This window comes from Nannospalax galili, unplaced genomic scaffold (assembly GCF_000622305.1).
Source record: "Nannospalax galili isolate Female #2095 unplaced genomic scaffold, S.galili_v1.0 scaffold187, whole genome shotgun sequence".
In the NCBI taxonomy this organism is placed as follows: Eukaryota; Metazoa; Chordata; class Mammalia; order Rodentia; family Spalacidae; genus Nannospalax; species Nannospalax galili.
In genome coordinates this window covers 2,641,271-2,667,886 of record NW_008357584.1, presented here as the reverse complement: position 1 = coordinate 2,667,886, position 26,616 = coordinate 2,641,271, and the positions used below count along the sequence as shown (strand labels likewise).

The window sequence follows — 26,616 nt, the reverse complement described above, 5'->3', positions numbered from 1 at the left end:
GAGTCAGTCAGCAGACTGAGAAACTTTTCTTAACTCTTCATTATCTGGCTTCATTCACATTGTCCTGGCTCCCCAGCATGAAGGGTTACCCTTCTCTTTCCAAGTCTTGGAGAATCACACTGGGTCCTTCATGAACCTTACTAGCTGCCAATTCCAAAAGTAAATGATAAAATTCTCATTGTTGCAAGTCTATTAACAAGACACAAATTACTACAAAAGCCTTTCCTGGGACTGGAAAGATGGGTCAGTCGTTAAGAGCACTGGCTGCCCTTCCAGAGGATTCAGGTTCAGTTCCCAGCACCCACAATGGCAACTAACAACCATCTATAACTCCAGTTGCAGAGGACCTGACACCCTCTTCTGGCCTCCAGGGGCACTGAACAACAGGGGTGCACTTACATACATGCAGGCAAAACACTCATAATAAAAATAAATAAATCCAAAAAAATTCAAACATTCATATTATTTATGTAAAATCAGCTGTTTTTATATTTCCAGGAAAAGAGTAGAAAATATTGTCCTCATGTATTTTTATTTAGATTTGCATGATGCAATAGAGCTCAGTCCGTAATGATAAGTAACTGGCATGCCTATTAGGTGTGCCCTAGAGTGTTAGAATTTATGGTCACATTTACACCAACCAGTGCTACCACCTACATCATTCAATGAGACCCTTGGTCAGGTCAGCACTATACTGACACACACTCTTTAATATGCCTCCTGGCCCTTTCAGAACTAGGAATTTCAAACTCTAGCTAAATGCCCTTTAGTTTGTGTTTCCTAAGCCTTATGATTAGAGATGGATTTATTCCCTATAGACTAAGAAAAAGTCCCTGAAGAACTTTAAATTTAATCAGTTGATCCTAAAGGAATTTTTTTTGCTTATTCAGTTATTTTTAGGACAACATATTATGATATTTTTAGACATAAATATCAACATACTTTGTTTCCTTTTATCCCCGTCCCTTACTGTTCCCCCCATTATCCCCTCCATTCCTGTTGGTCACCTTCTACCCTCCCAATAGTCCTCTTTTCTGCTTTCATGTTATGTGAATTCCATTATCTGCCCGCTTATGATTTCTTCCCCTTCTAAATGTATTTTATTCACTCACATTTCTTTGTCTCTTGATTGTTTATTATTTAATCTTTTAGAAACTACCTCAGGTTGAGCCCTTGGAAATTTGATTACTATATATCTGTTGGCCTTCTTAGCATACATAAATGTTGTGTCAAGAGGGGATTTACCTGAACGGAGAAGGGAACCCTCCAGGACAGATTACTGCCCCCTGCATACTCAGGCCACTCATAGTCTTCGAGTGGCCTGAGAAACATCAAGATTCTTCTGTGGAAAGGACAATGAGGTAGAAACAGGAGGCTGAGAACTGGGTGAGTGGACTCACAAATACCAGCTTAGCCTTCTGTGCCCTATGCTTTGTTGGATATAGGACTTTGCTTCCATTTGCTTCTGTTAGGTCTGCATTGGCCAATAGTTTTAAGGTGAGAGGAATCCATTCTCATTGAATAATTCCATTTCTTGTTAAATTTAGAATGATCTCACTGATTACATGAACTGTCACAGCTGGCAAAGCCACCTCAGTAACTCAGAGCAAACATGTGAAGAGTCTGTGCATAGTGGAATGCTTTGGGTTTTTTTTTTTTTTTTTTGCTTTTGCTTTTTTCTTAATGGTTCCCCTATAATTTCTGACCTAAGTGGCTTAGAAATGATCTAATGTGGGATATTCTGTGACTCTTTGGGTGGATCCTCCAAGTGAGGATTTAATTTACCAGTGAGGGTTTGTTGAATGGCATACAGAAGCAACATATTCTTCCTCTTTTTCATATGATTACCTTTTTATTACTGTACTTGGAAAGGGGTGGGGGAGAGGGGAAAAAAGGGAGAAAGAATGGGGGGAGGGAATGGAAAAAAGATGGAAGGGGAGGGGAAGGGAGGGGAAGGGAGAGGAGAGGAGAACTGATAACTGAATTCTTCTTCTGGGTTCTATAGCTAAAGGCCAAAGAAGGGATCAAAAAGTAAGCCAGCTCTTTTTATATGCCTGTTCTACCAAGGTTGGGAGGGGGAATGGTACTATATTTCTGAATGCTGTGTTTGCCCCTTTGCAAAGACGTAGTGCTTTTTCAATAAAAATAAATTTAATTTGTGGCTACACTTCAAGGAAGATGGTTTGTTGGTAAAAGTGGAGCAGTCCCAGCCCTAGATTTAGAGAAATTGTGTGGCTGAATCCCTTAGCATAACTTTCATGTGGCTGGTGAGCCATTCTAGAAAACCCCAAGTGTTTTTGAAGATACTAAACTGGCGACATTCAAAATTCTTACCTCCTTTTTTCCTATTAATCCTTCGTGTTTTAACAAGCACTGAAGTTAATGCTGCCTACACTCTTTCCTGTCAGATGGAGCTTTTTTACCTCTTCCTTGAATAAAGTAATCTGTTTTCTCTGGTTTACACTGTCATAAATCAGAGCAGTGAGTGCCAACACATACCATATCCAAATATCAATTTATTTCTTAATGAAGCAAGATTCAAATATTTAATTCAAAGAAAGATTGTGCTTCTGATGTGCAAAATTCAATCCATGTATTAATCACTTTTTATTATTTTCATTCTTACAGAGCAAAAAGTAGTTCTCAGTTTGTACCACACATTTATTCTAGCCTCGGTATAGCAGCTTGGGTTTCGTGTGTACTGACAAAGGGAAAATGAATTTGGTAAATGGTTAGAAATCTGTACAGGAAAAACATCTTCGACCTAAGAGTATTTTATAAGGTATTATTGTCCTGCCTATTTTTATCTATAAAAAAGTTTTGAAAAAACAAATTATGAAAAATTAAACATATCACATGACAATAGATATATAAATAAATAATGATAGATAGGTGATGATACATAGATAGATGATAGTAGCTAAATAGATAAATGATAGATATATAGATAGATAGATAATTAATAGATAGATAGATAGATAGAAGATAGATGATAGATGAAAGGCGATAGATGAAGATAGATAGATAGATAGATAGATAGATAGATAGATAGATGATTGGTTGAGAGATAGATGATTGATTGATAGAGAGATAGATGATTGATAGATGATAGAAGATAATAGATAGATGATAGGTAGATAGATAGATAGATAGATAATAGATAGATGATAGATGATAGATAGATAGATAGATAGATAGAAAATAGATAATAGATAGATAGATAGATAATAGGTAGGTAGATAGATAGATAGATAGATAGATAGATAGATGATAAATAGATGATAGATGATAGAGAAGTATCATGCTACTGTTCTAATCTTTCATCAACTGAGCTCAATATCGAAAAGTCTTGGACTTTTTTCATGTTTTGTTTTGGTACAGAATATTTTGTGCAACCTTAAGAGATCTATTTGTCTCATTCTGATCTCAAGATAGAAAAAATAAACAAGCAATAGTTGCAAAGTATTTCTCAGAACAGTTAAGAACTGTCACAGCCTGGAGAGGCCTGAGGAGACAATGTGTCCTCTTGAATGGGATCCTAGAACAGGGAAAGCAGACAACGTAAAATCAAGGACATCTAAATGAACAGGCTTCAGTTAATAGGAATATATCAGTATGGGTTCCTCAACTCTGATGAATTTTCTGTGTTAACTTAATAACAAGACGTTCGCACTAGGGAAAACATGACACCGCATATACAGGAACTGACCCTCCATTTCTAGAAAAATTAAACCTACTGTAAAGTTCCTTTTAAAAAGCCATTCTGGCTGGGCATGGAGGCATACACCTTTAATCCCAGCACTCAGGAGGTAGAGACAGACTGATTTCTGTAAGTTCAAGGTCAGCTTGGCCTACATAGCAAGTTCTAGGCCAGCTGGGGCTACAGGGAGACTCTGTCTCCAAAAGACCAAAAGAAAAAAAAAAATCCATTCTGGGGGGCTAGAGAGATGGCTCAGTGGATAAGACTCACAGACTGCTCTGCTCTCATAGAGGACCCCAACTCAGTTCCCAATACCTACATCGTGGCTAACTACCTCCAGTTCCTGGGGATCCAGCATCCACCTCTGGACTCTGTAGGCATTATACACATGTGATGCACTTACATAATGTAGGCAAAACACTTATACACATAAAAAAATTAATTAAAAATTTTTATAAAAGGAAAGAAAGGGCCATTCTGATTACTCTGAGGGTTGAATAGGAGGAAGGAGAGCCATTTTTCTTCTACAAACTAATTTTGTAGGGGGAAATAAATTTGGCCTTTATTTGAAAAAGGAAACAACATTTCTGCAATTCCTCTGCCATGTAGCACAAGGCATGACACATTACAGGTTCCAGTGCACTGAGTTGGGATGACTGAAACAGTTCTAGAATGACTGTGTTGTTACCAACTTGCTATTAAGTTCCTGGCTTTGATGTTAGGTAGTTTTTAGCAAGAATGTTTTTTGAAAGTGTGTGTGTGTGTGTGTGTGTGTGTGTGTGTGTGTAGATTTGCTTTAACCTTGAATTTTTGGTATGCATCTCACATCTAAAGACTCTGTAAAGGCTTTCCTATACACCTCAAAATTTTCATTCATATCTTTAAACCTCTTTCTGTTTTGTTTTCTTTTTGAGACAGTATCTTACTAATTTAGCACTTCATGGCTTAGAACTTATTATGTAGACCAAGCTAGCTTTGAACTCACAAAGATCCACCTGCCTCTGCCTCCCAAGTGCTGGGATAAAAGCGTGCACCACATACAGCTCTTTAAACTTTCAAAAGTTATAAGCCACCTCTTTCTTCAGTTTCCAAAATGTGACCATTTTGCCTAAGATGGCTCTATCTTTTCATGAGTCTATTGTAAAAATAAAAGGATATATGCGTCTCATTTCATATTCCTTGAGTTCAGAAGAATATTCGCCAGCTCTTGTATAGACGCCTCTGTGCTGCGAAACTCATTTGTTAAAGTACACGGAGGCACTGCTCCCTTTCTCATACAAGTCGATAAGAATTCACCTAATTATTTGAGAGGATAAACATACTCATTTACAAATCATTTTGGAAACTGTAATGGAGTTTTGGTTCAGTTGCACAGTGACAAGAAACAAAAAGCATTTCCTCCCAACATAGTGGCAGTAAACAGTTCGTTGGGAAAGACCTGCTTGGCATCCCAGCAGCCAGCTGCTCAGCAGACTCTCATGAAATGATTAATTGGCTTCAATCAGTTCTCAGCAGGAATACCCACCTCATGGTAAATATCGTCACAATTGGTACTAATTAGCTCTGTTGTCACCTGTCACAACTGATAGGCTAGAGGCTGAGTGAGAAAGGGAGCAATCTATACATGACCAGCAAAAACCCAGCTGGAGAGGGGCAGGGACTCGCTGCCAAGGCCACTGTAGCGGACATGGGCCCATCAGCCCTCTCAGTCACATGGGAAGGTATGAGATTCAGTCTGATACCCATACCATTGAAATAAGGAAATCAGAAATGTGGTACATGGGAGGGGAGGTGGTGGGCCTCAGTGAAAAATTCTATACACTAGCATTCGATCCATGAAGTTGTTCACTGTGTACTGGTTTTGAAGTAAGTCAGGGTGCAGTTCAAATCTTGGTTTTGCCACTTTCTTAACCCGGTGGTTCCCTGAGCCTGGATTTCCTTATCTAGAAACATGCAGGCAATATACCCACCTAACAGGACTGATATGGTGATGTATACAACATGCTTAAAATGTAATAGGCACTCAAAAGCCACAGGATTCCCCACAACTACACAGTCATGTGATCTGGAGTGATGACAATAATGTTTATCAGCTCTCCTAACAATAAACTAGCAAACCCCAGCATGTTTTGTGTCCTCATGGATAGCCATGCTGAAAGAAGATAGCTCTGACCTGTCAATGGCATTGCCATTTGTCATGATCTAAGAGTCTAATCATTTCAGAGAAGAGGGAAAGCAAAGGGGGGCACATGAAAACCAACAACACTGAAGGAAAGGAAGTGATGGCATTGTCACAGGACTCTCTCATAGATTTCCCTGTTGGGCCAATTGAAAAAGTGGCATGTGTCTCCATAAAGGACACATCATGGGCATAGGCCTACATTTTGTAAAGGGAAATTCACCCCACAGTGATGCTGGTCTATACTAAGTATTCCCTTTAGAATTGAATTTTTCAAGTTTCTCCATGATAAGAAGCACTAGGTTCTTTTTTTCAAAGATTTTATTTATTATTTTTATTTTATGTGTATGAGTATGTTGCCTGCATGTATGTAAGTGCACCCATGTCATGCAATGTCCATGGAGGACAAAAGAGGCTGTCGGATCCCCTTGAACTGGAGTTATGGACAGTTGTTAGCTGCCATATGGGTGCTGGGATTTGAACCTGGGTCTTCTGCAAGAACAGCCAGTGTTCTTAACCGCTGAGCCATCTCTCCAGCCCTGAAGCACTAGGTTCTTAAATACACAGACCACTAGGCCTCTTTTTCTGATTTGATAGGTCAAAGTGAGGATCCGGGAATCTGTGTACTTGTTTGTTTTTAACTAACAAGAAAAATTATGTATGTTTGTGGGGTAAAACATGAGGCTGGACAGATGGGTCAGCAATTAAGAGCACTGAGTGCTCTTGCAGAGAAACAAGGTTCAGTTGCCAGCATCCACATGACAGCTCACAACCATCTGTAACTCCAGTTCCAGGAGATTCAACACCCTGTTTTGATCTATGTATATAATGTGGAAAGACAGATTCAAGTCATTCCCTCCTGTACGTGTGTGTGTGTGTGTGTGTGTGTGTGTGTGTGTTGAAAACATTTTATACTCTAGTGATTCCCAAATATGCAATATAGTATTAACTGTAGTCACCAGGATATATAATAGATCTCTTAAACAGGTTGCTCCTGTCTGACTGAAATTCTGTATCTTTTGATCCTTTGACCAACAACTCCACAAACTCTCTCTTTAGCCTTTAGTAACTGATCTGTGTTTTTACAGAATTTTCCAAGAGCTCATATTCAAATAAATTTGAGTAAAATTCATTTAAAGAAGTACTCTTCACCTTTAACTGCACCTCAGACTTTTAAAAATATTGATTCCTGAGTCCCAGACCCAGAAGGGCTGATTTAATTCCTATGGGAGGTAGCCTAAGCATAGGTGGTTTCTTTTTCTTTAAAGCCTCTGCTTGATGCTAAAGTACAGGCAAATTTAGAGTGACACTGGCTTGATAACTTCTTAGATCTTTTTTAAAAAATATTTTAAATTTTAATCATTTGGGGCTGGATAATCCTGTGCTGGTGGCTGTCCTACGCATTGGGGGATTTTTTGTCTTTTTGAGACAGGGTCTCCCTGTAGCCTCAGCTTGCCTAGAACTCACTATGTAGACCAGGCTGGCCTTGAACTCACAGAGATCTGCCTGCCTCTGCCTCATGAGTGCTGGAATTAAAGGTATATGTCACCACACCCGGCACTTAAATTTTTTTAATATTTTGAAAATTATTTTATAAAGAAGCTTCCTGCTCCAGGACTAAGCCAGGATCTACTGACTTAAGAACACATGCTACTCTTGCAGAGGGCACAAATTCACTTTCCAACATCCATATCAGATGGCTCACAACTTCCTGTAACTCCAATTCTAGGGGATCTGATACCCTCTTTTAGCATCTGAGGGTGCCTGCACTCACATGTAGATACCCCCTCACAAATGTGTACATGTATACACATAATTGAAAATAAAACTTCTTTATATTTTATTTATTATTTTTATTTTATGTGTATGTGTGTATTGCCTGCATGTAGGTAAGTGCACCTGTGTCATGCAATGCCCGCGGAGGATAGAAGAGGTGGCTGGATCCCCTGGAACTGTAGTTATGGACAGTTGTTAGCTGCCATGTGGGTGCTGGGATTTGAACCTGAGTCTTCTGGGAGAACACCCAGTGTTCTTAACCACTGAGCCATCTCTCCAGCCCCATAAAAGACTTTAAAATTATTTTTTTAATTTTTTTAAAGTAACTTGAATGACACCTGTAAATGACTGACAAGCAACAATCAGATGCAAAATCATATCACAGAGCAGTAGGTTTCATCTCTAATTTGAGGTCTGAGATGCTGTCAAGAATAAGGACTCAGAAGACAGAAACCATGTAACAAATTAGGAACAGGCTTAGAAAATTGTTTTCCAACCTGGCCATCAAGACTGGACCAAGAATTGCAGTCAATTGTGAAAGATTTGTTGACCAAGATAAAGAATCCTCTGAATGTTTGTTATATTTGGAGATATTTCTTCAGATCAGGAGTCAAGTCATTCCTAACTGTATGTGAGGAATATTGCCTACCAAAATCTCCCAAATACATTACTGAACTCTGATTTCCCAGGGAAGAGGGAGAAAGAAAATGCCCTTTATGTCTGCAGGCCTAGAACTACCATGATCCTTTTATCAATTGAAAACTTCTAGGTCAGATATGATGGGACACATCCCAACACTTGGAAGCCTAAAGCTGGAGGATGGTGAGAGGCCAGTGTAAGCTATGTAGCAAGACAGTGAAAGAAAGAAAGAAAGAAAGAAAGAAAGAAAGAAAGAAAGAAAGAAAGAAAGAAAGAAAGAAAGAAAGAAAGAAAGAGCAGAGGGAGGGGAAGAAGGGAGGGACGGAGGGACAGAGGGAGGGACAGAGGGAGGGACAGAGAGAGGAAAGTAAGCAGGAGCAAAGGAAGGAGGAGAGAAAAAGATCCTAAGGCTTAGAAATCTCACAAATATTGGGGTGATTGCTATTTAAAAAATCCCAGAAGACGAAATAACCGCCTGCAGAGATACTAGAAACCTTGATCTTTGTTGCAGAACATAAAGTGATACGACTTTTAAAATATGGTGGTTGCTCAAAAATTTACAAGTGGAATTTCCATATGATCCATTCTACTTACAAATATATTTCTACAAGAATTAAAAACACAATCTTAAAGAGATATTGCATGCCTGTGTTCACAGAGGCATTAGTCCCAAAAGGCAAAAGGTAGAAACAACCCATGTCCCTTGGTAGATGCCTCAGTAAACCAAATATGGCACATACACCGGAATTTTATTCAGCCTTTAAAAGGAAGGAAATTTTACATGCTATCACATGGATAAACCATGTGACATGCTAAAAGAAATAAACCACTTACAAAAAGGCAAATAAAATATAATTGATTCCAGTTAGACAAAGTGCCCAGAGACAGAAAGTAGAGGGATGGTTACCAGGGGGGAAGAGAAATGAAGAGTTAGTGTGTAATGGGAACATAGATTTAATTGTGGAAGATGAAATGTTCTGGAGATGGATGAGGGTAAGGGTGGTACAACAGTGTAGATATGCTTAATGTCACTGAACTACATACTAACAAACTGTTAGAGTGGTAAGTTTTATATTAGGAATATTTCACCGTTTTTAAAAACAAATAATTTATTAATATATCAAAAAATAAGGTCTGGGAGTGACTCAGTTGGTAAAGTGATTACTGCACAAGCATGAGGACCTGAGTTTGCATTCCCAGCACCCATGCAACCCAGTGTGTGCCTGTAACTTCAGCACTGGGGAGGCAAAAACTGGAGAGCCCAACCAGTTTAGCCAGTCAGTGAGGACCTTCAAGGCCAGTCTCAAAAAAAATTTAAGGTGAAAGAGATTGAAAAAGACACCTGAGCTGGAGAGATGGCTCGGTGGTTAAGAGCACTGGCTGCTCTTGCAGAAGATCCGGGTTCAAATCCCATCACCCACATGACAGCTAACAACTCTTCATAATTCCAGTTCCAGGGGATCTGACACCCTCTTCTGTCCTCCCTGGACATTGCACGACATGGTGCACTTACCTACATGTAGGCACTACACACATACACATTAAGTAATAAATAAAAATAAAAAAAGAAGACACCTGACAGTGACCTTTGTCCTCCATGAAAAAAATACACCCATACATGTTTGCTCCCACACATGTACCACACGCATGTGTGCTCCCACACATATGTGTGCCCACACAGATGAACATGTATACACACATAAATAAATATATTAAAAAACACCTAAGGCCCAAAAGAGTGTAGCTAGTATGTGTCAGAGTAAGAAGCAAGCTTTGGAGCTAGAAGCCTGCTAATCCTCCCTTTCACCTCAGGGCCTCTTGAGGCATAGAAACTGAAGATGATGCTCACAAAGAAGTCAAGGGTGATGAATAATTATCCAAAGAAGCATCATCACAGCCATCTCAGTAGATGATTCTTCTGAAGATGAGGAGGTTGACAGGTCCATGAAATTGGAAACATCTCTGCATCTTTAAAAAATTGATGCATATTTCACATACCATACAGTCACCCATGTTTCCAAAGGTGCGCAGTTAGCACTTACACCCGTAAGGCTTGTTCTCCTTAGTTCTCAATAGCAGTGTTCACAACATCTATTCCTGTTACAGTCTTCACAGAACTTCATGCCTTTTTATGGATGAACAACATCCACATGGACTTAGAACATTTTATGTAATCCCTCCTTGGAGGATGGACTTTTAAGTTGTTCCTGCTTTATGACTGTTATGAGCGATGCCATTATGAATGTTAGTGTGCCAGTGTTCCTATAGACCTTTGTGCTTCGTGATCCTGGGTATTAATGTAGGAGTGGAATTGCTGAGTTGTATGGTAACTGTTGATTTCCTGAGGAACAGCCAGAGCATTTTGCAAAGTGGCTGTACCTTTGTACATTCCCACTAGCAGTTTTGTGAGCATTCTGCTTTCTCCACATCCTCACTGACACTTGTTAGTCCCTTAAAAAATTATAACCCTCCTAGTGCAGGTAAAATGGCGTCTCACTGTACTTTATGACCTGCTCTTTTTATTGTCACTGCACAGTCAGTGTCAGGCGCATGCTGGGGTCTCACTAGTAAAAGACATGCCAATTCCAAGAAATTCTAGAAAAGCTCAGTGGGATGATTGGCTTCTAAGTCTTGGGAAAAAGTAATCTTAGAATCAGTGCAAACTGAGTGGAGAAGTAGAAGGCAAATTAACTCGATCTCTGCTCCTATCAAGTAACGTCGTTGGGTACATGGTCATTCGTCAGAGCATTTAGAATAATAGAGTGCATGTGATGATATAGACTCAGAAAAAGGATGGGCACAAACAGAAAAAAGTACTTTCCCTTTATCCTTAAGTGAGTGTCAGCTCCTGTCTCCAGTGGCCTTCGTCACCTTCACACCTTCCACACATGAGATTTCAGCAGCCATGTCTTCAATTACATTTGTTTCCATTAACAAAAGAAATATCTCTGTGGGTTTCTTAGGTACTTCAGAAATAGTCACTAGCTCACTGGTAGCCAGAAGGATCTGATCTGTCTGCCTCACAGCCCTCTGACAGTTAAGCATTTGCTTTAAGGCAAATAAAATGTCAGCCGTCATTAGACAGCATCTGGCAACAATATGGCCATTCCCTCCCTGGGGACCAACTTCTCCCCAGAAGAGATGGTACTTGAAATAGGAGAGTCTTGAATGTAAGACCCCATCCCTCCCACCAGGACAGGGTAGCTGGGGACTGGGCAGAGTGCCACCCACAGAAGGACACAGGCAACCAGATCAAATGTGAACCTAGGGGGCGAGCTTCCCAGCAGCAGTGACCAAAGGCTGCTCACCCTCTGCATATGGGTCTGTGGTTAAGGGGGGGTATGATTCCTAAGCTGGCCTGGATTAGCTCTACAAAATGGAAAACAGCCTCCACAACCACTTAAAGAAGGGTTTGGGCTGACTGAATTGAATGCAGTGGTGTGCGTGAGTGAAGGGAGACGTTCAAAGTGGAGTCTCCACCCTGTGGAATTCCCCCATGAATGGGGCAAAATAAACTGAGTTCTTTTGAAATAGAGGGTGAGGATGTGTAACCCTGTCTAGTGGGGGGTTCAGTTTGGGGACATGTAACAATAGGAGTAAGAAGTGGGGACCGATTTGCAGAGATGCCGTAACCAGGCAACCTGCTCAATACTGAAAAATAAGCTATTCCTTAAGACTCTCTGGGCCAGTGTATCTACAGAAAACACCAAGAACTGTTAATGGAGGTGACATCAAACACAGTGTTGAAATGTTCCTTTTCCTGATTTGGGGGTAACTACGCTCTGCAAATGAGCAAAATGTGGTATGTCCTCTTTGAAACAGCATTCCTCTTGCGACACTGTCTCTATATATTCAGGGTCACCAGCCTTACATCAAGCTTTTACCATATAAGCTTATCATATTTCTAGGCCCATGATTTGACCAACAGCATGGCCACATCAATGAAATCACTAGCTTTGTAAAGATCAGAGTTCAACTGTCATGTCAGGAACACTTACTTTGATGAAATAGTTAACATTGTCCAAAAATTCTCACCAATTTTTCTTATTTCCCTCTCAGGTAAACTACTTGATCCTAAAGCGAACACTTTATAGAATAAAATATAGCAAGTAAAGCTTAAAGATACAAAAATATCTATACATATTATGTGTGAGATACATACATAAATATATATATGAGAGAGAGAGAAAGAGAGAGAGATTGAGATAAAGAGACTAACTACATAGGTCAGGCTGTCCTACAACTCTTCTATAGCCCAGGCTGTCCTCAAACTTCTGATCTTCCTGCTTCTAAGTCCCAAGTGCTGGGGTTACAGGCATGTACCACTATGTTTGGCCATATGTGAATTCTTATAGAGCTCAGAATAAAAAGACAAAGAAACAACTTGCTTTTAATTGATGTTTCTTGTCTAATTCATTAATCACAGTTTTAAATGTTTTATTATAATATTAAATAGTTAAGATAATATATAATTTTAATGCTTTGAAAAGTAGTGATTTTTTAAAATAACATTAATATTAATAAAATGTTTTCCAAAAACTTTATCTTTAGAAAATAGGCTATTAAAAACTGAGGACAGCAAAAATAATTTTACAGTTTTTAAAATTGTCAAGAAATGGGGCTGGAGAGATGGCTCAGCAGTTGAGAGCACTGACTGTTCTTGCAGAGGACCAGGATTCAATTCCCAGCACCCACATGGCAGCTACAAACCATCCTTAACTCCAGTTCCAGGGGAATCCAAAGCCCTCTTCTGACCTCCACAGGGCAATCTGGAGCCCTCTTCTGACCTCTGCGGCACTGCACGACATGGGTACACTCACATACATGCAGGCAATACACTCATACACATAAAATAAAAATTAAAATTAAAAAATAAAATATTCTTTAAAAATGTCAAGGAATGTCTCTGAGATGCTTTTTTCTGCTGCTTACCAGAGAGCTGTAACTGGTAGGATGATGTCACCATTCCTACTCTTTACTGACAGTCAGTAAATCCCATGACAATGTCTGGCAGCAGCAGCAATGATTAAGTCAGTAGCTATGTGAATGGCAAGAAGGAGCAGAGGTTTCCAAGGCCCCCCTCTGAGGACTGCTCATGCAAAATGCCCAAGTAGAAAGAGGAACTCTTGTAGTCAGGGCTGTAGATGGAACCGTTCCTGGATTCTAAAGGAGCCTACACATTTGGATGGAAACTTAAAAAATTAAGCCAATCACTATTACAGCAAACATCATCAGTGTACTTAAAAACATCCCCCAAAATGACTAAATTCTAAACTTTACATGTAGGTAATTAAGATCAGCCTGCCTTACTGTTTCCATATGAATGGTAATGTCAAGTTTGGCAAATCCTGATTTATGATGAACTTTTTATACAGATATATAGATTATATAGAGATGGATACACAAACATAAAGAACATAGACTGTTTATAAAATGTACATTTAGATAAATCAACACATAATACAAATGTATTATAATTAATGTGCTTAAAATTTAAGTAAAATTGATTAACATAACTATACTTGGTTTCTAAATATAAGATGAAAATAGGTACGTGCTTTTATTCTTCATGGAGATAACTGCAAAAATTGTTTTTCAGAAAAACAAAGTTGATTCTCTTGGTAGACCCCAAACTCCAAAGTAGGATTACTCTTTTCAGCATTAATTTCACTGTTTATTAAACTTAAATAGAATTCTGAATTCCAGGTTGAGCTTCGTGATACAGGAAATTTTTTTTAATGGTTTGGCAGTCCTTAGTGCTAAGTGTTTGATGAATGAATGGGCGAAGGTGGAACAAATGAATGGACAGATTTTGAGTCTCATCCTGTGGAGTGAATTCTAATTTACTACCCACTCTGTGTTTCAGTTCCAAAATACCTCCACTGTTTGCTCTTCTATGGTTAGTCTAGCAACAAACTGTGAGATTTGGAGAAGTATTTGCCGGGACTTAACGGAAACACGGAAGCAATCAAGTGGTTGAATTCTGGGTTTTTCCAATTGAATGGCATTCCTTTATCCATATTGATTTTGGCTTTGGTAAATTCAATTGTTGACACCACCTGGGTAATTTTAAGTCTTTCTGAAGCTTAAAAAAAAAGTTTCCAACATAGCTCAAGGAACATAAGAATTTCATCAATTGAAAACTAAGAATCTTTTCTGTGGGATGTGTAAAACAAGAAGCTGACCAGCATTATTTTCTTTTTCTTTAATTCAGTGTCATTACTGAGAGTTATTCTTGAACTTTATGAAAACCAGATTGGGGCATGAGCATGTTCTCCATCGAATCATGTTCAAGGAATTGGAACTGAAAATCATTCAAACTAGGAAAACATGACATTGAAGAATAGTGTACATTCTTTCTTCTACCTCAGAACTCCTGATATTCTTTCTGACTAGGAAGTCTTATGTGAATAGATCTGTTTTTGTTTTTATTAAGAAATGGACGTTTAGCTTCCGGTCAGGAACAGCTTATCGTTTTTTCTTCAATCACTGTTCTACTGGTTTACCAGTTATAACCTTTGATCTTCGTACTTGTTTGCTCAAAAGCTATGCATTTTCACCATTGCCCAAAGAAAAGATTTCTGAAGAGTGTCTTTCAAAGCCTTCTCTTGCTAGCCTGGGATACCTCAACAGCCACATTCCCTGCCTGCTTCTTCCAGGGCCTCTTCCAAGTTGGCTGGTGGGCCAGTCCAGTTTCTATTCTCTTCATCTGATCCCTCAGAAATGAATTTATTTTCCTCCATACTTGCTCACTTTCCACGAAGACTTCAAAGTGTACTACACCCCAGTTCCATAAAGCCTTTTTAACTACCCTACCTTTTCCATACCTATCTTCCCTCATCTAACTAAGACAAATCTTCCCCCAACCTTCACCTCCTTTACACACACACGTGCGTGCATGCACACACACACACACACACACACACACACACACACATGCACGCACCTGTGCTTTTATGGGATCATGTGTCACATTCAAAGCTATTCCTTGGTTGTACAAGCTGTGTTCTGCACAAGTATAGTAAACCCAAGAGACAATAGAGAAGAAAATTCATCTTCCTCTTTATTTGCCAAGGCTTGTGCCCATCCACACGACAGTGCCTATGCCAAGGGCACCTTTCTCTGTTTTACACGAAGGCACTGCCTCCACCAGCAGTGGCTCTGCTCATCTCAACACATGATTCTCATACCCTTTAATAGAGTTCACATTGTTGAGGGTGATTACTATGCCCTTATTTACATCATTTTTTGGTATAATGCCTCCTTATAAATAGTAAGTTCTTGATGACTGTTCATTGAATATAATTGGAGGAATGAAATATATTTATTGAAAATACTACTTCAGCTTCTCAATGCAAAAATGGAAAGTACTGCAGAAGTCAAAAAGAACTTAGCAGAGGTGAGAAGGTAACTCATCTGGTTTTAAGTACATCAGCTAAGTAATTTCATAAAAGCTGTAGTCCCTGGCAGTCTTCTGTGGAATTTCAGAAGCCACACTTGTGATGTTATGACAGACAGTGAGTGGTGAAGCTGGGCTGAAGAGCATTTCTGGCTGTTTCTTAAAACAGGCAAAAGATAACATTAAGCATTGTCTGAAGTGGGCAGGAGGTCATGGAATGCCCATGGGCAATGAGGGAATTGGGGGAGGAACTTGTGGGATCAGTCTGAGGTCAGTATACTTCCTAGAAGTTTGTATTATGCCAAAAACAAAAATGGAAAAAAACACCTCACGTTAAAATTCTTGATGCTAGAATTGCTCAGCGTCGATGCTGCACATAACTGGGTGTGGTCAATATTCGGAGTAAAGAACTGCTTCGTCGGGGCCTAAGTGGAGAATTATTGTTTCTCTCAGTTTTATTCAAGAGATGGGAAATGTTCATAACACAAGCTTTACAAGCTACAAAACAATGATGTATTTAAGATAGGTTTTATGGCTATTCAATGACATGGTCATAAGTTCAAATTTTAGATTTCAAGGAGTGAACCATTGGCTGTTCTCTCAAAAAGCCCTGCATTGATATTCGAAATTTCCTACTAACTATACATTTCACAGTCCCACCTTGCATTGTTTTATGTCTTCCAGGATATACTGAGTTTATGTGATGAGGTATTTTCTGTCAAGAAGAAAAGAAAACCAATCATCTCTTCAACAGCCATTTCACAAGGCTTCTCTCTCCTTCTCCCTACAGTCCTCTGTGATGTCAGTCTGCTTCGCCCGTTTTCATCCCAATTTGGTGGTTGGTGGCACCTACTCGGGCCAGATTGTCCTCTGGGACAATCGCAGTCATCGAAGGACCCCAGTCCAGCGGACACCTTTGTCAGCTGCTGCACATACAGTAAGTCAAACTCCCACCATGTCTCTATCAACTACCTAAGCCCTGAGAAAGGAAACAGCTCATATCACAAGAGTGTGAATGTGACCAGTAACGCTGATTAGAAGTATCTAATTTATAGGAATTAAGTTCTGACTAACATATGGCTTAGTGAAAAGCAGATAAAGGGCCAAATGTGATGTTGCATGCTTCTAACCTAGCACTCTGGAGGCTAAGGCAGGAGGATTCTGAATTTGAGACAGCCTGCCCTACATAGCAAGACCCTGTCTCCAAAAATAAGTACGTTAATAAGCATTGGGCTTAGAGAAATATCTTAATAATCTAAGAGCATATAGAAAATGTCTCCTTTGTTGTCCCAAAAGCCACCAGTGAAAAGGGTTATCTGTAAGTATTTGCATAAAGAGCACATTTGTGTTCTGAGGTGGAAACACATATTTTCAAATAAGCCACATAGAGTAAGCACCTCATGTCCAGTGATGGGATATGGACATTTGCCAACATGCCTTTTTCATTTGTGAATTGAAGGAGTACTATGACTTTAAATTCTGGAATGTGTGGTGTCTCAACATGAAGTCTACAGTGACAGTATAATCCCCAGGGTTAAAAGTCAACATCTCAAAACCATTACCCATAATTTAGTAGAAGAGGTTGAGCATAGTGTTCACAAGACAACTGCTCTGTCATTTCCGTTAAGAGAATGACAGGTGTGAAGAGCAATTGTTAGGAGGGACGAGAAGACGGGCATGTCTCCATCAATCCTTACTACCTTGACATTCAGGGTAGCTGATGTTCTTTCTCTGAAATGCCCAAATTATGCCCAAGGATACAACTCTACTATTGTTTTCAATTTCCTTAATGTGGTTGCTTCATTCGTTTCATCTGCTGGCCTTAAAACCATTCCAGCTTAAAGAAGGATGGCTAGCTGCTTTAGCTAAGACCACGAGGAAGAAAATCCTCCAGCTCTTGTGAAGTTTGACAATGGGAAATGACAAATGCCAAGGCAGCCCTCATTTTGATTGATTGGAGCCAAAGACACATGCAGGTGAAACTCGTCTTTGGGAATCTTGGGAAATTGATGTTGCCTACCCCATTTCTCCAAACTAATAACAGAAAATTGTGGCCCAGGAGAAGACCGGCCTGATGCAGGTGTTTTCTTGAGTACTATGAAACCTTTCCTTGGCTCTCTGTGGATGTCTGGTACATTTGTGAGCATACCTTCCAAAATTTCACAAATTATGAATCCAACTGTTAGAAGATTTAGCAAAAAGCTTTTGGGGGAAATCCAAATTCAGGGTTTCTTTCAAAGATAGTTATGATTTCTTTTCCAAGTAACATAGAGGGTGGCCATCACATCTAAAATGCTGCATTATCAAGTGGAGTGGCATTATGTCTGTTAGAAAATAAAACGAAAACAAATTTCTTCTCTCTTTTACTGTGTTAATGTGTACAGTTTGTTTTGTGTTTGTCTTTCAACTTCCATTATTGCCTGGCTGTTCGGTACCAGGATCAAACAAGGGCTAAAAAAAAAAGCTCTCCACAGATGACTCACTAATTTCCCTTCACACCCACCCCACATAATGCGTTTGGGACAACAGGAAATCATAATTAAGACAAAATCCTTCTGCCACACAGTAAGTTTATTCTTAAAGTAAATAAAAACAATCTGGCATCTCTATTGGAAAAATGAGCTGTACTCTTGTTGCCTTTTGCCTTTTTCTTTCCATTAAGTAGAGGTGTGTGTGTGTGTGTGTGTGTGTGTGTGTGTGTGTGTACACACATCCCACTGTCTGCCTATGTTCAAGTTTCTTTACATATCCCTCTCTTTTAGACTGAGGTTTAGTACTCATGAAACACCAGTCATGGCCTAATACACACACCCCTCCCTGGCCCTTTGGTTCTATGATTCTTCCACACTTGTCTTCTTCTCCTATGGCATTCTTGGGAGTCTGGAGCCATTAGTTTTGGTAATGTGTGTTGAGGTTTGATGGCTAACAGCAAAGCTCCGTTGGACTCTTGCTGAAAACTCTAGGTAGATTCCAAGTTCACAACAATGAGCCATGCTTTCTACTCAAAGGGATAAAGAAAACTGAATTCAGTGAAGTGCCTGATTAGATCAGCCCAACTGAGTCAAAAGAAAGCATCTTTCTGAATATTCGTGCATATATATTCTTCAGTTTTACTTAATCTATTTTTAAGTGAGAGTCTATTACGTCCGTTTTCTATTTGATCTCCATACAAAGTTTCACCTGCTGTGTGGTTCAGAGCTTGAGTTTGATAGCACACTGCTTCAGGTTCCACAGTACCAGAAATGTGAGAAAGAGCACTGCCTATAATTCTACACCAACCAGTCCTCCTGATATTTATGCAAATGCATTGAAAGCATCAGTAGTAACACAGCATGCAAAAGACATAGGGACTTAGCTACCTATCCATCAACATGGGTGGTAGAGGTGATGTAATTGTCAAAAAAAAAAACAGATGTATTCTCATGGTGCATTAATATGGCATAAATTTCATCATATAAAGATGACAAAGACAATTCATTGCTATACAAATTCCACTCTATGATCAAAATCAGAGAGACAATCTGTTTCATCCTCAGAATTTTACCATTAGGAAAATCTGATAAAAGACACTATATTCTGGGCTGGAGAGATGGCTCAGCAGTTAAGAGCACTGACTGCTCCTACAGAGGACCCGGGTTTGATTCCCAGCACCCACATGGTGGCTACGAACCATCCTTAACTCCAATTCCAGGGGAATCTGACACCTTCTTCTGACCTCCAAGGCTTTGCATGACATGTGTGCACTCACATACATGCAGGCAATACACTCATACACATAAAATAAAGATAATAAAATGTATTTTTTAAAAAGACATTATATTCCATAAAAAATGATCAAACCAGGAAAAGTTTTGAAAACCAGGTATCCAAGGAAGAATTGAAGGGACTGATGATGATAAGTCTAAGGCAAAACTTAGGAAATAAGAATGGGGGTTGTAAAACAGCAATCTACAAATATCCAAATAGATCTACTGTTCTGACTAGGCTGCACTGAAAGTACCTCTATGAACTGTATTCCCACTGCTGGGGGAAATCACTCAGGAGTTAACACTAAAACTGCAGCCCTGCAAGAAAGGTGTTGCAGCGGAGCTTGGACCATTTCTTGGATGAGGCAGATGAGCAGCTTCACTTGATAATTATTGCTGTTTCTTCTGACCAGAGGTTTATATGATAATAATAGTCTTGGAACCATCTTTTCTATAATACCCGTTTCCCAGTATTAAAGATTGTTTCATTGTAGTTGTGGCTAGGTATTATGGACAGTAACTCATCAAGAGTAAGGCTTAAACTGTCAGCTGTTTGCACAGAGAAGCATCAAGTTGTGGTTTGGCCACTCTGGCTGAGATGCCTGAAATCTAACCCAAATTGCTGCTAGGTTCTGCTTATGCTAACCTTCCATTTAGTGTTTAGTGTGCAGCTACAAATGGTTTTAGCCTACCATGTAGCAGTCTACAGAATAGAATAACCTTCCAGAGTTATGACAGATGATTAGGGCACCTTGTTTGCAGTTCCCTGGATGTATAAATGACCTTTCTCAAAACCCAGGCTGAACTAAGCCTCCATACTACTACAAATGGTATTCTGAAAAATTAAATCTCTGATCTTAGTTTTGCAGTGACATGAAAAATCTAATTTTATCTAAGTACATTGTGCCAATAATTTCACCACCACTACCTCTCCCTCAAATTAAAAAACCTGATGAATATTAACCATTTTTAAAAAGAATGCTAACAAATATTTGGCGCTGTCTAGAATGCATTAAACTCCAGATTTAGTAACACGTATTTCTTCCAAAAATCAATAGTTCTACACTTTTGAAGACTCTCTTTTCATCATTCACAGTGAGCTTAGAAGCTACACTGTGTGGTAGGCACTTATTTGAGTAACACAAAATTCCCTCCCTGGTTGTCATTGCCCCATCAACACTCATTTGCTCTGAGTCTCTTCCATTCTATTGCATTGCATCAAACGTGTGAAGTGAGGCTTTGTAGCTATTTCCACTCTTGTGTGTGTTACTGCCAGAGCTTCTACAGAAATCAGGCTCAAAAAGTGGCAAATGACTGGAAGCTTGTATACTATCAGGATTATGTCACTCTGTAGCCCTTGTTTTAGAGTCACGTATTTGACACTCAGATGCAATCATTTCCCCTTGTAGCCACACCTGATATTCCATGTTGATGTTTTTGCAGCATCCTGTGTACTGTGTCAATGTTGTTGGGACCCAGAATGCACATAACCTCATCACTGTCTCTACGGATGGCAAAATGTGTTCTTGGAGCCTGGATATGCTCTCAACCCCACAGGTGAGTCTGTTTTACCCTACATATCTAGTGTTTTGGCACAAAGAGATAACTACTTAGTGGCAAACAGCTCCTAAAGTTCAAAAAGCTTAGTTTCAACAGTCTCCCCTTGAAGCCAAAACCCATTTCCTCTACCACAAATCATGTAATTATTGTAACACATTAATCCTGAGGTCAGCTTCTAATGAAAATGAAATAATCCATTTTAAAGCTCAGTGATTACCCAAGTCGCCTGCCATGTGAATTGTGCTCACCCTCCAATGTTGGGAAACAAGGCAAATGAGGTTGGAGGTCAGCAGAGCGACCCCTTCTGGTTACTGGCCTTGAAGGAACGGTATCCCAGCAACACAGAAATCCAACTTTGACTTGTTTTGGTACCCCAGAACACCACATTTTCCTCTCTGCGTTGTTTGTGAGTGTGACTTCTGCCGTTGCTTGCTTAATAAGAAGCTGAAAATGAAAAAGTTCCAGTGTTTCCAAACCACTACCAACTGCAATAACAAAAGCCAGAGGACCAGACATGGAGGAGGATGCTGGAGGCAGGTAGCTGAACACCACCTGTGGAACATGCGTATGCAACATGCACATGCAGAGCCAAATACATGCGCATAGAAACTAAGGCTCAGTCAGGCTTCCCATACTTCTTTGTGTGAAAAGAGTGCTTCACTATCCTCCAACTTAAAACCAAGAAGAGTTCATTGTTATAGTATTTGACAAGTATATGCAGAAATATCCAGAAAATTACAAAAATCTCCAGAAGATGATTCTCTATTTTAACAATCCTGTTCCCTTTCCTAGAATAACAACTCTAGAATATCTCGCACTCCATTTTTGAAAAATGTTAAACTTTCAAAATACATAAGGACATGTGGAAATTGTAAAGGCCCTTCTTTAAGTCTCTGCAGATGTAGAGAATATCAAAACTAAACTCTTTATATAACTTTAGCGGGGGGAAGAAAGTGCTAAAAAGTGGCTCACAATTCAAGTTCCTGGTTTTGCTAATCTTTTGCATTATACAGGCCTTCAGTTGTGTGCAGATAGATATTTTATGGTTTTGTCTTAAAATTCTCAGCAATGTGCTGTTTTCTTTCAAAACATGGAGATTATAAACAGATATCAGGGCAAACCCTCTATTTAGGAATTTTTAATTGCCCATTTTGCTGATTAAACGTGTTTGTTTAGGTTAAACCAGTGGTGCAGGAACTCCAAGACCATTTTTATTAGTGTTAAATGCCCACAGACGCCTTGCTCTGCATGGAGATTGAGAACTCGTGACCTGGTCTCCATGGATAGCAGGGCAAGTGGGGGCATCCCACAGTTTTCTCTCTCCTCTCCTCCCCTCCCCTCCCCTCTCTTCTCCTCCCCTTTCCTCTCTCCTCTCCCCTTTCCTCTCCCCCTAATTGGGTGATCACCATGCATTTCCTACCTTATTGCTAACTTTAGAGACAGGGCAGACTATCAGATGTTCCCATATTCTGTGTTGTCCTGTCATGATCCCCTCCCCTTTAGTCAGCAGTCTCTAAGGCTCCCTATGCGTGGATGTCATGAATGGTCAGCATGGCATAGAACCGCATGGTCAGCACAGCTGCACCCTGTCAGCATGCATTTCCAATTCATGGACTCTGTGGCTGAACAACTTGGCTTGTTTACACAGGAAAGTCTGAATTCCGATGCAACTACAGCAATAGCATGTGCCAGAATGATTTAAAATGACTTCAGATACCCAAAATAGGCTGTTTGATGTAAATAACCAGAAATAGGGACATTGTTGATACTTAATTACTCTTCACTGTCATTAAACTTTATTCAGCAGCAAGTCTTTTGACATACTCTCAGTTTAACAAATCATGTTATTATAATACTCTTACATAGCATCTTAAGCATCTATTTAAACACCATTCTTTGAGAGCTGAGAGCCCATACACCAACAGCTACCTTCCACAGAATCTACTTCCTGTTGAAATCTGGTTTTTATGACCTGAGTGACAATTTTCTGGTTTCAGTCCATGGTGAACCCACAGTCCTGCTTTGACAAATGTACTTAGTACATGTGATATTAATACATGTGTATTCTCATGAACAATTGATTTTGAAAATGTTTGTAAATACAAGGGTATTGTGTGTTTTATTAAAGCCTGGGGCTGACAAGTATAATCATTACAGTATCATCTTTAGTTTCTGCACCATTAGTTTCAAAATTCTCACCTGTCATCTCTGCTGGCTGGGGAAGCAGCGGTACATGCTGATGAAATCCAGCCGGCCTGAAACCAAAGATACAGAACAGCATGAGTGTCAGGGGCAGTAAAGCGTGGTTTCTGGCACAGCCGGGGTCTTTTGTAACGCTGTGTGAAAAGCAAACAGACGATTTAGCCAAATGATTTTTCCGTGCTATCTTTGGCATGGTGAGGAGTTGACAGATGGAAATGTAACCACACCGTGTTTTGGTAGGAGAGCATGGAGCTGGTGTACAATAAGTCCAAGCCTGTCGCTGTTACCGGAATGGCTTTCCCTACAGGAGACGTCAATAACTTCGTGGTTGGCAGTGAGGAGGGTACAGTCTACACAGCCTGTCGTCATGGAAGGTGAATTTCTGTTTTCTTTCTGGTGACGTGTTCCTAATTTTCCAAAGGCCTGCTATCTGGATCATAACCATCTTGCTTTATAAGGAAGTTATTTCTGAAGAAATGCAAAACACAGCCTCACATCTTCATTAACTTAAAGCACACATGTGCTCTAGGCCTTAGCCTTGGGTGGTTCACATTGCCTTTAGGAAAACTGTTCAAGCTTCTTATCAGATCCGTCACACTCCCAGTGCCATCCCAGCCTCATTTCTTGCATATCCCTTCAAGCTCCTATTGTGTACCCTTCAGGGATATCAACCTCCAAACATTGCCTGCCCCACCATGCCTTCAGGAGTGGGTTCCTTTCATTTCTTCCTCTTAGTCTAGGATTTATCTTCTTTGCCTAATTCCACCTAATCATTAAACACTCAACATGGAGATCATTCCACATTGAAACCTTCCTGACTAACTTCCTTGGACAAAGAAAATAATTCCTTCCATTACACTTTGTGGAATTTCATCTGTTCTTCCCATTCATTCTTTCAAGGAATATCTGCTAAGAACTCCCTCCGCATCAGGAAACATCATAAGAATTTATGAGTTAGGACATCCATTGAGTTCATGGGCTTGTTAAAAGAAAAGATAGATAAGAAAGTAAATAGATGTTTAGGATGACAAGTACCATCAGGAAAATTGAAGTAAGCAGGGTAGGCTCACAGGCCGTCAGGCTGACTGTTCTACAGTCTTCTCTGTGCCTTTGTAGCTGTATGTTTTGTTCTCAATTAGTCATTCATCTACCATTTTCTCTTGCTAAACTATCTCCATTTCCCCCTTTGATTTCCTGCCTCAGTATCTGGCACTGAGTTAAGTGAAGGGCTAAAAATAGAAAAGTTATATAAAGAAACGGCAATCTCTAAATAGTCTCAAAACCTCCCTCCAAGTCAGAAGGGCTGGAACAGTATGAAATACACAGAAAGTACTGTACGGTTTCCAAGTGATAAGAACAGGGCCTTGATGGAGAGACTGGCAGATGCCTCTGGAAAACAGCTGTCATGATGAAGCAGATTCCAGACTTTTGGTCTGGAAGGTAAGATTACATGCAAAACTTAACAGGTGGCCTCCCATCTTTTGAAGGGTTTGGTATGTTCACATTGGTGCTTAATTTCTCTTTCTCCTTCACAGTTCTTGTTCAATTGATTTTTCATCTCCTGAACTCGTGCCAGGCTATTTAGATTTAACAAGAAATCATGGTTTGTCTATGGTTTATATTCGTGTTTTTTTGTGATTTGTAGAAGTAACAAGTACCCATGACTCAGCTACATGATTTTTTTCCATTCCAATAATGCAAGCTGTGATAGTTCCACTGTTTCTATTTTTGAACGAGTAGTATTTTCCCTGCTCATATGACTTAAAAATGACTTCAGAAGACAGACCTCACAGTTCCATGTCCAGCATCTCTAGGACGGTAAAACTTGGCTAAATGCACTCATTAAACATAAAAAGATCTGGTCAATTTATTAATTTACTCAAATATTTGCTACACCTCTCCTTTGAGCAAAGCACGTCCCTAGGTGCCATAAGCAGGCAGGTGCCATTTAAAGTTGGTTCTTGTCTTCAGGAAATTGATGACAGTGAAAGCAACAAGTGCACAAATTCCTGTAACTCCAGCAGAATGCCACTGCTGGTACATGAGCAACAGAGAGTGCAGTGAGCCAATCACAGAGCCCCAGCCCAGTCTCAGTGTGTGGCACCATCAATAGGACAGACCTCTAGTTAACCTCATCCAGGTACTACCTGGGTCTTTTATTGTCTATGAAAACTAGGGAGCGTTCTCATTGATATTTTTCTGAGAATCACCTTTTAAATGATGGACATCTTTATGTTTGGGCTGTTGCAAAAAGAGAACCAGAATATGCATCACTGTTCAAAAGACTGTCCCGGTGGCACATACTGCAGATCTCTCTACTACAAGTTTTATTTTGCTTTTGGCATTGGTCCATCCATCTGAAATATAAAATGCAGATTTTCATAAGGTCATAAACTAGCAGGCACTGGCTTTGTAGAAATATTAAATGGGTCATACAGAGCTACAGGGGTGAGGCAGGGATTTATATTTTTCACCTAACATAGAGAAAGTGCAAATCCATTTCCATAAATTAAACAATGTCTTCATTTTGCACCCTATAAGTCTTCGGGATGCTGCAGTCTCACCAGGGGCCCCTTCAAAGATCAGCTTCTCGTGTTCATTAGAACAAATTTATATGATCGTGTTTTGGAACTGCTGTTAGCAGTTTTACTGGGCATGGTTTTTAAGTGCTTGTCACACGAAACACACTCTGCAGTTGCTTCGCTCATGATTCCAAATTTTACTCAGCACATTGACATTTATTGGCGCTCTGGGTCCCAGATGCTTTAATGACTGAATTCATTTTTACTTTTAGTGACATAATATCGAGAGTCCACAATCCCTACATATTTGTCATATTTATAGCCTCATGCATATGAATTTTTAAAGCATAATATTATGGATATATTTTCTCAGAGATTCCTAATTGTGTATGATTGCATGCAGACCATTATGTGATAATAGAGGGCTGAAAATAATCCCAGCTTGGTTAAATAAAGGAAACATGTCTGAGAGTGACTTTTAAAATATGTATCCCTATTTCTCAACTGTGTTTTTCTTTTAGGAACATAAATTTGTCTCTTTTTCTCTGTTGTTTCAGTTAATAAATATTTACTGACCATTTATTGTGTACTAGACACTTGGAAACAAGAAATACAAGATAGCTCCCCTTATGGAATACACAAAATGGATTGCTAATCTCTTGTATTTCTTTTGTTGGTATTGGTGGTATTGGGGGGTTGTTGTTATTGTTTGTTTGTTTGCTTGTTTGTTTGAGGCTTGGACTTTTATTTTTATTTTTTTTAATAATGTATTGGGAATTTCATACATGCATATAGGGTGTTTTGATCAAATCCATGCCCACTTCCTCCCCTCCAACTCCTCCCATATCTCATCACTCTTTCTTTTATTTTTTAAGGGCTTTTTTGCTGCTCTT

The 26,616-nt window shown here is 39.6% G+C and overlaps 1 protein-coding gene across 7 annotated transcripts in view; it reads left to right on the top strand.

Moving 5' to 3' along the window:
* Positions 1 to 26,616, top strand: part of Dync1i1 (dynein cytoplasmic 1 intermediate chain 1) — a 320,675-nt gene that overhangs the window by 229,383 nt on the left and 64,676 nt on the right. For all 7 annotated transcript variants that reach the window (XM_008855222.1, XM_008855227.1, XM_008855225.1 and 4 more), the window contains 3 exons: positions 16,484 to 16,630; positions 20,883 to 20,996; positions 23,442 to 23,575. In XM_008855222.1, coding sequence (XP_008853444.1) covers positions 16,484 to 16,630; positions 20,883 to 20,996; positions 23,442 to 23,575 — 395 coding nt within the window. The remainder of the gene's footprint in view (positions 1 to 16,483; positions 16,631 to 20,882; positions 20,997 to 23,441; positions 23,576 to 26,616) is intronic.